The sequence below is a fragment of the Lissotriton vulgaris genome, chromosome 4_1 (genome assembly GCF_964263255.1).
Source record: "Lissotriton vulgaris chromosome 4_1, aLisVul1.2, whole genome shotgun sequence".
NCBI lineage: Eukaryota > Metazoa > Chordata > Amphibia > Caudata > Salamandridae > Lissotriton > Lissotriton vulgaris.
The window spans coordinates 1,343,043,998-1,343,060,477 of NC_141691.1; the positions used below are offsets into that span (position 1 = coordinate 1,343,043,998).

Here is a 16,480-nt window from a genome sequence, read left to right on the forward strand (position 1 = left end):
CATGTCCTCAGTACCCTGACTGCACTTTGGCGCCTTGTGTCTGCAGGTTGGGACGCGATGTATCCTCTTGCTCACTCTTCTGTGAGTGCTGGAGTGTGAGTGGGTACAGTCCTCCTAGTGTGGTCCCCCAAAGAAACATGCGTCTTCGCGGTTGAAGATTCGCCGCCGCCAGAGAGTCACTATCACGAGGTGCTGTTCTGGATTAAGGACCACTGGTTTTGAGCTACAGACAAATGTGGGGCAATGATGTTATGTATGTGAGTTTTACATATCAATATGTGAATAAAGAGGAGCTGCAGCCGTTTTGCACCATCCAAGGCTGGTTTCCCTCAGCGCCAGGAAAAGGGAAGGCACTCGCCCTCCTAGGAGAGGTTTGAGAGACTATTAAACACCACACATGAGAAACTGGCCAAGGCCTCCAACAGGCTGAGAGAAAGTGTCTAATGTTAGACCTGACAGAGAAACTAATCCGCATATAGGCACCTCACATCAGGCCAAGCTGGTCTCAGACTATTGCATAGAGTTTATGAGACAAAGAGCTTCAAAGCGCTAAAGAGAAAAGAAAGAGTAAAGTTAAAGCAAGACGGAATGGCCGACACCAGTCAAAGCAAAAACCCAGAGAGGCTAGGTCTGGGAATTCATCTGATGGAGGAGGCAGGGTACTGGGAACCCTTAAAAATATAAGAAGTCCTTGAATTCGCTGCAGATCATTGCGTGTCCTTATTAAATATACCAGATGATCTGCAGCACTAAGATTAGATTTAAAATCCCGGCTTCCCTGTTCACAGTGTTTGATTGTATGCAAATCACTTCAACTGAATCAGATTTATTTATGTTATCAGTAACAAGTAACAAGCGGCTGCTCCTTCAATCAAATCTGGATATGCAGATGTACTTCTACAGAAAGGGTTTTGCCTGCAGAAAAAACAGGCGTCAGTGTGTGCAAGAAAACTGCTCACACCAGATTGGGAGCTGCAGTGTAACCGGCAGTGCAGCCCAGCCCCTCGAACCAACAAAAGCATCGAGCCCTGTACCGGGGGCAAAGATCAGCCGCAGCCCTGGGGGTTGGCTGATGTCAGGCGGGGGCTGGGCCACGGAGGGCGGGCAGCCCGGAGCCAGCCCTAAACTTTCAGAGGCTGCACAGCGGTGGGCGGGCGGAGGCAGGCTTTCACTTCCTGACTGTGCAGGCAACGAGCAGGAGAAAAACAAGACTACAGCGGGCTGCGCCGAACTCTTGTGCGCGGGGACACAGCGGAGGCCACCCGACCTGAACCCATGTGAGACCACCTCTCAATGACTAAGGGGACGGGGGATCGGATCTGCGCACAGGTGGGCGCGCACACACTGCTGGGGGTCTGGGAAGCACACATCTGTCCCAGGGTGAGACCAACGCTTAGTACCAGGGAGACAGGGGAGGGTGCACAGCTGAAGCCTTCAGATCTGCACTCAGGGGAGGCACTCTAACACGGCGAGGGTCCGGGAGATGCCAGTTAAGGGGGGAGGAGGGGCAGTTAAAGGCGGAGGCTTTGCGCCAGGGTGAGACCACCGCTCAAACGGAGAGTCTGGGGCAGGACGCAGCTGAAGACACAGCAGATCTGTTGACAGGGGAGGCCACTGAAATGTAGGGGGCAAGGGAGTCCAGTTAGGGGTGCACGGATCTGGACCCACATGAGACCAATAAGTGAAGACTGGCAGGGGGCACCCGGCGAGACCACCCTAGCTCAATGGGAGGGATCGGTTCAAATTGGAAGGGGACCCTGGGCAGGGTACCATTACTACAGACGCGACCCTTGCACCCAGTAGCAGAGGGGGTTTGAAATGTCACAAGGCAGAGCTGTGGGCACCGGTCACTCAGAGCATCAGCTCTGGGCACACGGGTGAAGAGACCACGGGTGGAACTGACAGCGAGGGGCGGGGCACAGGGCAACGGGTCTCTATCATTAAGCAGAATAGGAGCTCGGATTTACAGAAAATATTTGAAGAATGTCAAATGTTTATCACCCAGTGGGAGCTGGTCCGCCCACGTTGGTTGGTTTATCAGGTATCTGCACTCATCCTGAACTTTGCCAAATCGACCTCTGGGGTCTGGACTCCCCTTCCCCAACACGGCCCCAGCACCCCACTGCTTAGGCTCGAAGCAATGGCCGAACTGCCAAATCGCTGTGACACCATTGTAAATGCGCCAGTGCTCTATACAAACGGCAAATAATAATAGGAACCATAGATTCATGTGTCCTTTAAGTGTGTGTTGTGTGTAGCGCCGGCACGGTGGCTGCTGGGCCCTCGCAGCGCAGTGTGCGCCCAGGCTTGCATCAAACTGCCTAGCAGCACCTCTGTCTGCCTGTGACTCGCGGCCACGCACTCCGGCCTACAGGTTCTGCACTCTGCGGGCTGTGCATTAGTGTATGCGCTGCGCACAGCACAGGAAGTGTGTGTGGCTGGCAGTCCAATCGCGCGGTGCTCTTATTCTATGACAGGACTCCAGCAAATGGAGCGGGGGCTGTGCTGCGTGCAGGCGCACGCGAACTAGAGTGCGCACTTTGCAGAGGTATATTCGCGTTCTATAGCGCCTACTACCTTTAGACGAGGCGCTGCATAGATGCTCCGTACAAGATGCATACTCTCTCCCCAACTCCTGACAGCTCACATGAGCCCCCCATCAAATGTTGCCCCAGGCCCCTCCTCGTTGCCCTCGAACGCCCTTTGTGTTACTTTGCAGTTGAATGTGGCCATTGACCATCAGAAGAGAGACACCCCCACCCCACCCCTTCTCGTAGCCGAACACGGCATTTAGCTTTAGAAACGGCCACCCGGACTGCGAGGGAGCGTGGTGGCCCTCTCTTCTGTCTAAGCACCCCACTCCACAAAACTCACACTGGTATTTGCAATGTTAGCTAGAGCGCGAGTGCCCCCAGCGCCGAGCTCTCGTGAAACCACCCACTCAAAAACAAACAAAAAAAGCTTGAAGCGCGGGAATAACTTAATTCCTATGCTCTCATTTCCTTCCTTCTTATTGACTATTTCAATTAAACAAGCATTACGGGCAGAGCTCACTCTCCTGCGGGATACAGAGCAGGGGCTGAAATCACTCTCCACCGGGCGCCATCTTCAAAGAAATGCCAAAAACAAACGTATTAAAAAAATAATAATAAACCACCGCCCAAATGACGTGCTAAAAGGGGCTGGAGGAGAAAAAAATAAATAAATCGCCGGAACGCCCACGAGTCGCCTCGCAGAATGACGGACGCCTCTCTCTTCCAATGGCTAGCCTCCATTTATGGAGCTAGCCAATGGAAGACAGAGGCGGGACAAAGCCCACATACTTGTAAACAAAAGATTTCGCCTGCGCGAAACGCTGCTGCGCAGCTTTCGACAGGCGAAACCTAAAAACAATAATAAATAACATTCACTGATGTGGCTGTTTTACTAGTGAGGTTTTGAAAAAACATACCTTTCGCTCTTTTTATTAATTTTATTTGTGAAGGAGACATGAAGAGATCATCACTAAATCAAGCACTCCAATAGCAGGCTGATATAATGCAACCTTATCATTAAAACAATTAAAAAAAGTAGACAAGAAATATAAATCAGCATCTACCGGGCAGCACCCACAGTGCAGGTGTCACTCCCCATTCAGAGAAGCAAGCAGGGGCTATTTCTCTTCAACTCTGGGGTTGAGGCTGACTGTCTCGGATGTTCTGCGGTCTGGAATGGCTCAGCAAACTTGGCCTTTTCGTACTTGACTCTTAGTATAGCAAGTAGGAACAGTCAAACACTTCTAATGTAGGTAGTTTGCAGGTGCTCAAGTTTGGAGAGTAACAAGTAATCAACAACCCAATAAAGAGCATGTTCAACCCAGTACTTGTCTTTTTAGAAACTAAAGCACTTTATTACGCAATAGTGCTCAATATTACACACTACAGCAGCGGAAACAATTTTGTCATCAGCCCATGGTGGGGTACCATTGCTAAAGTTGTGACGAGCCCGTGCAGGACTGCATCAGCTGAATTTGTGATCAGTCGACTAAGGAGCTGCATATACCTAGTGCCACCAGGCCCTGTTGGGGGCTTCGTCATGGGCTCGTTGGCCCGGCGCCCAGCCCATCACCAGACCAAAAGGCCCAGGACACTTCACTCCGAATGGGAAACTGCTGCATCAGAAATGCTGCCTGCCCCTCACACAAACCTGTAGACTCAGAACAAATGCTCTGCTGAATTCAGCTCAATGCTCCAGGCAGGGCGACAATGAGCAGTCAGAACTGATTTCACCTGTAAGCGGGAACAAGCTTGTCAGAGGGTAAGAGTCTGCCAGCACCACTATAGGCTAAACCCATGACAGGGACAGTAGTCCACAGTAGGTAAATGAGAGCACAATTGGTGTGTGCCTCTAGGTCACAAGGCAAGACCGAGACCATATCAAGCACAGGGCTAGGCTTCTGCTCACACATTAGATTAGCGTGACATCAGGGCCAGAAATCAAACAGTCAGGAAACCAGATACAAGCAATAAGACACTCAGGACAGAGAAACATACCAGTTTGCCTTTCAGGGGATAGCCCTGTCCCAACAACCAAAATAAAAAGCTGATGCTTAAAGTTTATATAAAAAAGAAATACAGTAAAAAAAAATGCATATTAAACACGCTTTGTCACTGAAGAGAAAGGAATTATTTTTAAATGGATGTTATTGTGCACCGATTCTGGAAAGATCCTCGAATTGAAGAAAGTTAATAGGTAAAAGAACAGTGACCCACTCCCCATGCAGTATGCTGTAGTGGAAAGAAGCAAAATGTGAACGACAATTTAAAAGGCCAATAGAAGAAGCCTACCGACCAAACACCACTCTTTGTACTATGTGGATTTTTATTGGGAAATCAATTGTCTAGAGACAACTATAGCTGCTTTAAGGCCAGACCTCAAAAGTAGCTAACTTAGCTGCTGCTTGCCAACAATGCATAACAAATGTCACTCAATCCATGCCAAGTGGGATACTTACAGGGGATGACAGGGAGTACTTGATTTGGTACACTTTTGGATACACACGATTATTTGAATGGAGCCTGTTCTGAAGTCATGTCATGGCAAGCAAATGTTCTGCCCATTAAGACGAAGGATATATTTTCTACTGTTATTTTTATACAATACAAATACTCAATGTAATAAGGTATGTTGGTGCTGATTTCTGAAGGGCAACAGTCATGACAGCAGACCGAGCACAGCGAGGTGAGACAGCTATTCAGGGCATTCCTTAAACTGGGAGGTCCTCAACATGGTGCAAATGTTCTGGAGGGAGTTGCTCAAAGTGCCAGTCTATTACGAAAAAGCCCGACAGTCAACTGAGGTGTCACAACTTGAACTACCAATAGGCTATGTGATGCTTAGAGTAAAACTAATTTCAAAAGTAACAAGGAAATATTGATCCAGTAGAGGTTTTGTAAAAATAGCTCTGCACGTCTAAAACAAGGTTCCATACCTGGCACACTTCTTCACTGGCACACCAATGGAGGAATAGCAGAGCAAGGGCAACAAAGTCTATCTGCTGAATTCTGAAAAGACGGGCGTAAACTTGGGAATATTGAAATACAATTAGTTTCAGTATATCAATCCAAAGTGCCAAAACTTGTTTATCAGCACCACTTTCTGGGGGAAGGAAAACAAAAAGATTGTGGATAACAGAGAGCGAAAATGGTTATTATAAAAAAAGAAATTTAAATGGTAGCGTGTCGATATTAGGGAGAGAGATACAGCTGGAGGTCTTGTGTATGTCTCAGATTCTTAACGTCAGAGAATAGGTGACAGGAAACCACACATTGGCCAGAAAGCCTCCTGAGCTACAATTTCCCTTTCATTGCCTTTCAACTTACACCAGTTAAAACACACCCAAAGAGTGTAGTGGACAACTAAGCTTTTAATTCATCAGTGGACGCACCTAGGCATCCATCCAGTTGGAGCAAATTATAATTTATGCATACAAGCAGAACATACAATTAAAAAACTGGGGAATTTCCACACCATCGAACCAGCTGACGTAGCATGCCAGCTACGACAGTACAGATTTAAAATGGGACATGATCATTTCCACAAACTGAGACAGGACTTCAGCCATCTCAAGGCAAACAACTGCTTCCCAGCTGAAATAACCAAGTTAACAACAGTTGATGGCTGGCTTCAACTGCGCCAGAGATCTATCAATGTAGATCGTCATGCACACAAATTACAGAAGGCACCAAATTAAAGAATAGCTCTCCAGTCAAAATTCACAGGTTTCAAATCAAACTTCTTATAACTGAATAAGTAACAGCAAAATAATTCAGACATTAGAAACAGAATGAAAAATATGCTCACCTTTGAAACACCCATTTACAATCTGTCTAGCTGCATTCTGAGGGCTGTAATTAAACAACCAATCCCTTTCTCAGCATCTCCTTTCACAACGTTCTTCATCTCAAATTCGTACCCTAAACCATTTCTTGCCTCAATCCACCAGCTCCAAAAACCCTCCTCCACACCTTTCCCACATTCATCTCACCTCCCCATTCATCCACTTTATGCCGACCCCCTTCCCCTATAAAATCAGCTTTTGCCCATGCATCCAATCTTACATGCCATCTGATGTCACCTGTAACATTATCTAACCATGTGCCACTGTGCTTTCAAAAACAGTTTAACATTTTTGATGCTAGGCCTTCACCTCCCTCCCCCCAAACAACAGTCTTGAGCCCTTTTTTGACTATTTGGGGTAGTTTGTGCTTGGGCATCCATAACGGTTTGGCCACATAAGCTATTCACTCCAAATTTACGACCTTTCTTTCCAATATACAGGGGATTTGAAATGTACGCGGGGTATGTGAATTTTCTTAGAGGGGAGTCGAGAAAATAGACCAAATATAGCTACATTTTGAGAAAATAGTGCTCTGGGTAAAAGTGTGGATCTTTTAAAAGAAATGACATGAACAAACGGTTTGATGTGGTAAAGTAACTATTTTCCCACCTTTCAGGAACATGCAGAGCTGAATTCAAACAATCTAATTTCTTTACCACAGATTAGCCATTTTTCAGAAAAGTTAGCTCTTTTTTCCAATGTTTTGTGCTTTCAACCTACTTCCTGTTTGTGTCCAAACCAGTTTGAAACCCATGGGCTTATCCAGGAAAGCTATATATTTCTGAAACGAAGACATCATTCCGCATTCATCAAGGTGTCATATGTGTAGATGCCTCCAGTTTTCTCAAAGTAACTAACTGATGAAATAATGAAATATTAAAAATGAGCTAGAAATACAGCCATTTGTGATAATGTTTTACTATGTAACTTTTGTCACATTGGCCGATTTACAAAAGCACTTTTGCTAAACCCTTAAGTTTGTGGGGGTATAAAGGGTTTGTAGGTTCTCCAAGAACCAGAGGCTTTCAGAGCCAACCACTGAGTTGCATAGTACAATGGCTTTTTATTGTGTACTGAGTATAGACCAATTCATATGGTCAAATATGTAGAGTGAAAATTAGGTATCAAGGTAACCTATGTATTTCTGAAATGGGCATATGATATGGAGTTTAGGAGTAGTGGTTATTTGTACATATTTGAATGTGTGGTACCTGTACGAGCCCATGATTTAAGAGGGTATTTTTCAAAATGTTGTCTTTATTACACATTGGCTTACACTTGTAAGGCACAAATGCAGTGAAATCAAATTGGTAATAAGGAGTATACTACTATTCAATTCTCCGACAGGTCTACTGATAAAAATGGTACCTCATTGGGCCTACTGTCTGACAGGAAACGGCCCAAAACGCAATATGGATACCTCACATTTTTCCACTCAAAAGACCCATTTTTTGCAAAGTGGGTAGCTGTGGATTGTGGGCCCTAGCTCAGCCGGCACTTAGGGAAAACTAGCAAATCTATACATTTTTTTAAACTAGACACCTAGGGAAAATCAAGGAGGGGGGGGGGGGGGGGGTACATGTGTGGCTTTCACCAGGTTGTTTTACCCAGAATCACTTACAGACAAAAACACATTTTTGTGGTGGAAAGTTCTGAAATCAACAGGGAGCCAAAAACCTCCTTCCACTCAGTCTTCTGATAAAAATTGTACCTCACATGTGTGGGTAAGCCTCGTGCCAGCAACAGGTAAGGCCCAAAACTACAATGTGAAGACATCAACATTTCCTGCTACAAAAATTTGAAAAATCTGGTGGGCAATGGAGGTAGCAGCATTTTATTTGGCCAGGGATCAACGGTAACCCAGGGATACCTACCAAACCCAAACATTACTGAAAACTAAACACCCAGGGTAGTCTAGCGGGGTATGCCTCGCATGGATCCCACAAAGTTCTTACCCACAATGCCCTGCAAAGCTCATGCCCAATTACACGCCAAGAGGTAAGATTCAGAAGTGATTACCCTTTCAGGAGTCCCTTATTATGGAATAAAAGTGCCCTCACCCAATAATAGTGCCATGGTTCATCATAGGGCTGCCACTACACACCCTTTGTCACCCTCAGCAAGGGTGAAGCAATGCACTTTGTTCCTATCAACCACAAAACAGTTAAAGGGGAACTACAATTCAATGTATAGTTAAAACGACCATAGGAGTATCCACTCATAAGTAAATCTAATTAATTCTGGGTTTCCTAGGTAGGGTTAAAAACAACATAAGATGGTAATTGGATATTATTTCCCTACCATCTTTCCAGTTTAGGTCATCATGTTTCGGCCACCCCTCAATCACAGCTCTGAGTCGGTGGCCTTCTTCAGGACTAAGATCCCTACATACACTATCACCGCCAGTCAATCCATCTCCTTAGTGATCTGTGAAACAATTATATCATGAAGCGACCTTACTTGTCACCTACATTCCTAGTTTCTGAAAGCTAACTCTTAACCCGGAGCGGGGGCATCGCCCTGTAGTCACACTTTCGTCAAGGGACCAATGCCGCCCAAAATACCGCTCTCTGACCCTCCAAGGCCAATACACACAAGAGGGGTAGCATTTTTATTAGCACAAGTGGGGGAATGTTGGCACCTCTAGTTTGTTCCTGTTTTAACTGATTTTTACAGATAAATACCGACAGTAACCATACATTTTTCAGTCTGTATTGATTTTTAAATGTGGCTAAAAATGCAAAGTAGGTTGTGTTTTTTAAGTGATTCTAAAAGCTGGCAGTCATGACTGCAAGGCCAAAAGCTGTATGGATTGATGGGGAAGGGAGTTAAAAACCAAAGGAATTTTAGGAATGAAGCTTAAACAGCAGTAGATATGCACAAGACTGATACCAAAATGTGCATGTTTTCAAGTAAATGTACTGATTTATCATCAGTGGGTCGTCATATCATTGAAATGTCAGGCATTCAAGTATTAGTAAACATTTATCTGTTAAATAAATGCGGAAAAATACTAGTTTCAGCTTCATTTTGTTTTCAAAAGCCATAATAACAATGAATAACTATAGATAAAATTATCAAAAAATAAATAGGGATAAATACAGACTGAAATGTCAGAAAACCAGGAGACCTATTTATAATTATATATAATTAAAAGTATGCAGTAATCTTTAAGTAGACAATGGTGCTCTTACCAATGAGAATACTCTTCATCCAGTTATTAAAGTTCCGGAGGTAGAAAATGCGACTTTGGCTGCGTTGTTCCAGTCCACACTCCTGAAGCTCATTGTAATGAGCAGCTACTTTTGACCCATGGCCTTCAAGCCTCTACACACAAAAAGAAAGCTTTAGAGAAAGTAAACTGGTGAACTACAAACAAAACTTTACTAGCCTCACCAAGCACAAGGGGTTTTTAAAGCACACCAATGGATTTATTTGGCAGACTAGCTTGACTCTTATAGAGACTCACTGAATGGTGAACACAAAGAGGCATATAATAAAAACAGAACATCAAAATTAAAAACATATTTTCCTTTCTTCGGGTGAAAAAAAAGCTAGAGCATTTAATAAGAAAAAAAAACGTGAACATAAACAAGGAAAGAAAAAGACCTTCAGTAAAGTGCACTCACAAATAAGGGAAAAATACACTTTTCGTCCTATAATGCCCTCACATACCCCAAGGGGTGTCATGCTTCATCATCGGACATTTGCTCCTCGTAGGGCCGGCGCTGCAATTCCCTACGGGCCCCCGTAGGCTCACTTTATCAGAGATCTTTTCAAGGACTGCCGGGTGGTGCATGAGGGTGTGTGGGGAGTGGGTCCAATAAGGGTAAAAAGGAAAAAAGTGTGTGCAAGATAAAAAAAAAGGTTGATAGGGTCAACAAGCAGCAACAGTGTTAATGTTGTACCCTTCGCAGTCCAAAAACTGCTCAATAAAACATAAGCGTGGGTGACTATTTGCACCCTGCTATAGGAACAGTGTCCTCTTGTGGTCTAAAAAGAATACTACCTACCCAAATGACCTGTTTAGCATTTAAATAAAATTAGGACCACATTGAAGGCTCAGACGTCTTCATTATATCTGGCCTTTTATTGCTAGGAAGCATAAATTAAAGGAAAAAACCTATCCCAGTCGGCTCTAAAGTGAATCCACTGGAGGCAAACGTGCACAAGGTAACAAGAAAGAGATGTGGGGCACAAAAAAAGGGTTGTCTGGCAGGAGGGCAGGCTTAGGGGGATTGATAAGAAGAATATAATGAAAGAAGGGGCAGGGAAGCACAAAAGATTGTTTTTAGGGAGTAACAAACAGCACACAGGGAAAACGGTGAGAAGAGTAAACAAGGAGCACACTGAGAAAAGGGGGGATGTAAGGGGTAATTGTGAGAAGATAGCAGAACGCTGTGAATATTATATTTTTTCTATTCCAGGTGGTCCCCTTCAAGAGTTACATGTGCTCATTTATCAATATGCGTGATTAATACAAGGAACATTTAGTTTGTATTATTCTATTCTGCAATGTGATAATCAGGTTTGCTTTAATATATTTGCAGTATTTAACCTAGATACGGACGGGTCTATTTCACATTATTTGTTATTGATTTCTAAAGAGTTTCCAGAAGGTTGAGACTATGTGTCTGATTTATTGTTGTTGTTCAAAAGAACACAGCCTATCAGAATGAAAATAAGTGAAAGGACATCAAGTCACTCTCTGCTAATGGTTTATTCTGAGAGTTTTGACAATAATGAAACGATGTTATAAAAAATGAGCACAGAGAGTCAGGTGTTAGAAAATAATCTTCACAGCAGGCAAAAACAGGAAAGGCAGTACAGAATCATAGCACTGATTTGAAAGAAAGTTACCGAGAAGAGAGGCACTTAGCCTTAGCTTGCTAAACTTATCAGTGCAGCTGGCCTCGCACAACAAGAATAGAATGACTTGCTATTATATTGAGCAGAAGCTCTATTGTTCAAACAGGTATGAGCTCTCACTGAAACTCAAAACAGGTTTTTATTTTATGTTGTGCAACAATTAGCTCAGCACTTAGAAGTAACAAAATGGCGAAGAGTTGCCATAAATTTCAGACTGCAATCATCTTGGGGGTTTTTGTTTCACAATTTTGCTAAACATTGTTGCTGCCATTTTATTTGTCTTTATTTTAGTCACAATTAATATTGTGTGCATTAGAATAGGGTTTTGATTTTAAATAAATCTTTTAAAGGTATCCCTCATGTAATGGTGTTCTTGACAGTGTTATTCCTTAATGAAAGAGGGTTTGGAGTTTCACTAACTATCCCTGTAATGTCTTATGGAATTAAATGGTACCTGTAACTAATTCACTTAAATATTCCTCAGTGGGTTGTGGGGTGGTTGGACACAATTGGTTTTTTTTTTTGTCTCTGGTTGGCACATTGACTAAGCCCTTAGTACCTGTGGGTCCAAGAACAATCAACTCTATATTTCGAGAAAACGTATCAGAAGCAAATAGGGGAAGCAGGAAGGGGCATGTTCAGACAGAGTGCGACGTAGGGGCAAACAGTGGGAGCAAAAGATGTAAAGCAGTCCCACTTGCAATTCAGTGCAGGCACTAAATGGAGGCAGAATCCACCATCCAGACAGCCAATAGCACTGAAAGATAAATATTCCACTTGGAAAGCCAAGGTGTGTGACAAAACGTCAAGCCAATGGTTAAAAGAGGCTTGTCAGAGTAAACCAACAGTTAAAACGGGTGGATCCAAATCCCACTAAATGAATATTACTAGTAATGGGTCTACCTGACAGCTAGTCCGTAAAGCCCCAAAATTAAAATAGGACAATTGGGAAATTTATCAACTCTTCCTTCATTTATACTTTATGTGTTCTGGCACATACTTTTAACTTTTGCTGCCCTATATTATTCCTTATATGGAAAGTAATTCTGAGCGGTTGAAGGGAGAAGGCCTACATATTCCAACTCATATCTAATCGAAAGAACTTGCTTATTCTTCTCCGATATGCTGTCCTCACCTGAGAAAAGGTTTCAAAAATTGACCCTTACAATTGATATATGCTTATATTTTCTCTGGCTTCCCACTGTGATCGTTAAAAGATACAGTTCTTCAACAATGAAAGCAACATTTCAATATAAAATATTAACTCCATGCGCGCTAGCGGAATTCCGCTCGCACGCTGAGTTTTTTAAAAACGCACTTTACGTGACGAGCTGGGCTCGTCATCAGCGTGCGAGGAGGCTACGCCATGACGAGCCCAGCTCGTCATCAGCGTCGAAGGGGTTAAGAAACCAAAGCATATGAATTCCATTTGATTACAGCTGACCCAATAGGTCTTGATGTACTTGCTTTGTACTTTGCAGGTGGCTCTTCAGTCTCTAATGGCCTTTTCTTTGGCGACGTGGTAGACACTGGCATGATAACCAAAGCTCCATTGCTTTCTTCTGGGGCATTCAGGGCACTGGGCCCGGCATCCTTGATGGTGTCTTCTCCTGCAGGCTTAGAGGCGTCTTTTCCTGCAGGGTTAGAGGCGTCTTCTCCTGCAGGCTTAGAGGCGTCTTCTCCTGCAGGCTTAGAGGCGTCTTCTCCTGCAGGCTTAGAGGCGTCTTCTCCTGCAGGCTTAGAGGCGTCTTCTCCTGCAGGCTTAGAGGCGTCTTCTCCTGCAGGCTTAGAGGCGTCTTCTCCTGCAGGCTTAGAGGCGTCTTCTCCTGCAGGCTTAGAGGCGTCTTCTCCTGCAGGCTTAGAGGAGTCTTCTCCTGCAGACTTAGAGGAGTCTTCTCCTGCAGACTTAGAGGAGTCTTCTCCTGCAGACTTAGAGGAGTCTTCTCCTGCAGACTTAGAGGAGTCTTCTCCTGCAGACTTAGAGGAGTCTTCTCCTGCAGACTTAGAGGAGTCTTCTCCTGCAGACTTAGAGGCGACTTCTCCTGCAGACTTAGAGGCGACTTCTCCTGCAGACTTAGAGGCGACTTCTCCTACAGACTTAGAGGCGACTTCTCCTGCAGACTTAGAGGCGACTTCTCCTGGAACCTTGGATACAGTTTCATCTCCTTCCTCAGTACACCTTCTCAACTCAGTTTGATGTTCTTCTGTGCATGCTGCAGTGTCCATGTTTCATAAGAGTTTCTATATTCTTATTGGTAGACAGCCTCTAAAAAAAAAGAAGAAAAAAACCATATGTAGTTATATATATATATATATACTGAAAAACGTTGGTCTCCATTATATGGTCTCTGAAATGTGATGGGCAAAACTGTACATTTATAGAAAGCCAGCAGTTACTCTCCATATTAAATATGTTTAGTTTTTACTAAAATACAGAGCACTCTGATACATTCCAAAATGTTGCTTGGGAAGGTAAAAGGTAAGCTAGACTATCTCTATTGATTTAAGGGTTATGTTATATTATGTTATGGTAAAATACTTATATAGCACAACAGCTACCCACTCTGGGTTTTCCTACACTTATGATGACATGACTTAATAATAATATTAAATTGCAGTGACTATCTTGTCAGCATCAGATGCAAAAGTAGAGTGCTGCTACTCTGCTTAACTAAAAGGAGGGAGCTGGTTGTTACTTTCCTTGCAAATCGCTAACTGGCGGGTTATAATTTTGAATACACTTACAAAAAGTCAAACTACAGCCATATACCCCACTACTGAGTCTTAAATGACATGTCTTTTCTCTGTACGGTCATTGGATTCGAAAATACTTTTGCTTGTATAGCAGAATAGGAAAGACCACTGCATATTAAAAGTAGCCCAACAGATCCACAGCTTTAGAAGTACTGAGCAAAGTAAGCAAAGCAGCACACAAAAAGCTACAAGGAGATTATGCATAAGTGGGTGAAGCAAAAAAAAGTAAATAAAACCTATTGCTGTATTTATTGCATATCAGTGAAGAAAGAGGTTAAGGCACTTAAAATTTGAAAGCTGGGGAACTATGGATCCCTACATTTACACTTATTGATCAAGAATTAACTCGGGTGCTTTCTTCTCTCCCTCCTCTTGTCCTATATATGCTTATATATTTTTTTACATTTGTAAGGAAAACATTACCTTTGTTAGTAATTAACAATTAGCTTTTGAGGGTACACATTCTTACAACTTGAACTACAAATCAATGATAGCACATCTTCTACCGGGCCTACAGACTGCCATGCAGTTGAAAATGAAGGAAAAGAAAATTAAGTGATTAAAGAGAGGAATGGACATACAACATTCAAATGTGGGTATTGCCAGGGCTGGTGTGGGCTGTCATCCCTTCCCTCCATAAATGGCATAGCAGGGTGAGACTATATCATGCAATGAGAATACCGATTTTTCTTATGTAATGATATACAAATACAATGATTTGATCCAATGATATCACACAAGATCATAAATGTACTTGTGTACTCTTTTATATGTCTTGATATGTTTAAAGCAAATAATTGAACTCTTTCTTAAACCATGTATCTCTGGTTCAATTGACAGATATACATTCAATGGTAAGAACTTAACATAGTAATAGAATATCATACAATTCACTCTTCATAGTAATACATAACATAACAGTATTTTGGGAATTCCCGATGCATTTCGGGACGATGATGTCCCTTCCTCAGGGACAATCTGGCTGAATACTGCTAATCACCAACTGATGGTCCGTGCCAGCTAGTTTCATGTGCAATAATGAATGTGTACCGCCTGGTTAATATCAAATATTCAGGGCCAATAGTTATATACAGCGGCGCAATATACGCTGAACGTATAATACCAATGTTTGGCAGTAAGCAGTACTGCGCTGTGCCGAAGGCTGGTTCAGATGGCTCTGTATTCCACAAACTTCATTGCTCACTCTAGTCTCCTCAAATTGCTACATGCAACAATATGTGTCCACTGCCAAACATTGGGATTATACGTTCGGCGTATATTGCGCCACTGTATATAACTATTGGCCCTGAAGATTTGATGTTAGCCAGGCGGTACACATTCATTATTGCACAGGAAACTAACTGGCACGGACCATCAGTTGGTGATTAGCAGTATTCAGCCAGATTGCCCCTGAGGAAGGGACATCATTGTCCCGAAATGCATCAGGCATTCCAAAAAATACTGTTATGTTATGTATTACTATGAAGAGTGAATTGTATGATATTATATTACTATATTAAGTTCTTACCATTGAATGTATATCTATCAATTGAACCAGAGACACATGGTTATTAAGAAAGAGTTAAATTATTTGCTTTAAATATATCAAGATACATAAAAGAGTACACATAAGTACATTTATGATCTTGTGTGATATCATTGGATCAAATCATTGTATTTGTATTGTTTACTGTATGATTTTGCATATTTAAAGCACAGAGTCCACAACGAATATATCAGCACAGTGCGCGGCGTGCCCTGCCAACCTTGGCTGTACCTTTTTTGTTTTCATGCTTCACAGCACTTGAGAGGCAAGTGCTACGCTGCGGCACCTTGACAAGAATTGTTTAAATTTGTCTGAAACTTCCAGACTAGCGAAAGTAGGTAGTGTGCTTCCAATGCCCTCTCTCTTGCTCTGTATCTACCATAAATACAGACCCAATAACCACCTCCTGCCACTGGCCCTGGTCAAGTGGAAAAATTTTAGCCATGAAAGCAGGAGACTTGACATCTAATGTCAGGTTTACCACTTCAACTAAATATGCTGAAAATTAACAATGTATTTAAAAGCTTCTCGACTAACTCCGACATAACCTTCCCCGCCGCCGAGCACCTGCACTTCCAGATACACACTGACCCCCAAACCACCCTCCGAGGCACCCTCATCTACAGGCCACCGGGACCGCGCACGCAGTTCAGCGAAGACATCGCAGACTTCATCAGCCCGCACGCCCTTCCCTCCGCCGACTACATCCTCCTAGGGGACCTCAACTTCCACCTGGAGAACAACAACGACAGGAACACCACCGCCCTGCTGGACAACCTCGACAGCCTCGGACTCAAGCAACTGGTGGACTCCCCCACCCACTATGCCGGACACACGCTGGACCCCATCTTCTCATCCAGCAAGCACGTCTCCTTCAGCCACGCCACCGGACTCCACTGGACAGATCACAGCTGCGTCCACTTCAGCTTCAG

General features: G+C 43.5%; 1 protein-coding gene across 2 annotated transcripts in view; it reads right to left on the bottom strand.

Annotated features, from left to right (window-relative positions):
- Positions 1 to 16,480, bottom strand: part of RNMT (RNA guanine-7 methyltransferase) — a 152,161-nt gene that overhangs the window by 131,564 nt on the left and 4,117 nt on the right. Inside the window, exons 2-4 of one of the 2 annotated variants that reach the window (XM_086965559.1) lie at positions 13,394 to 13,514; positions 12,716 to 13,297; positions 9,574 to 9,706 (exon numbers count right to left, since the gene is read on the bottom strand). In XM_086965559.1, the coding sequence (XP_086821685.1) occupies positions 9,574 to 9,706; positions 12,716 to 13,297; positions 13,394 to 13,474 (796 nt within the window). In that variant the 5' untranslated portion in view covers positions 13,475 to 13,514. Of the gene's footprint in view, positions 1 to 9,573; positions 9,707 to 12,715; positions 13,515 to 16,480 lie in introns of both variants that reach the window. The other variant, XM_086965558.1, reaches the window with a different exon arrangement.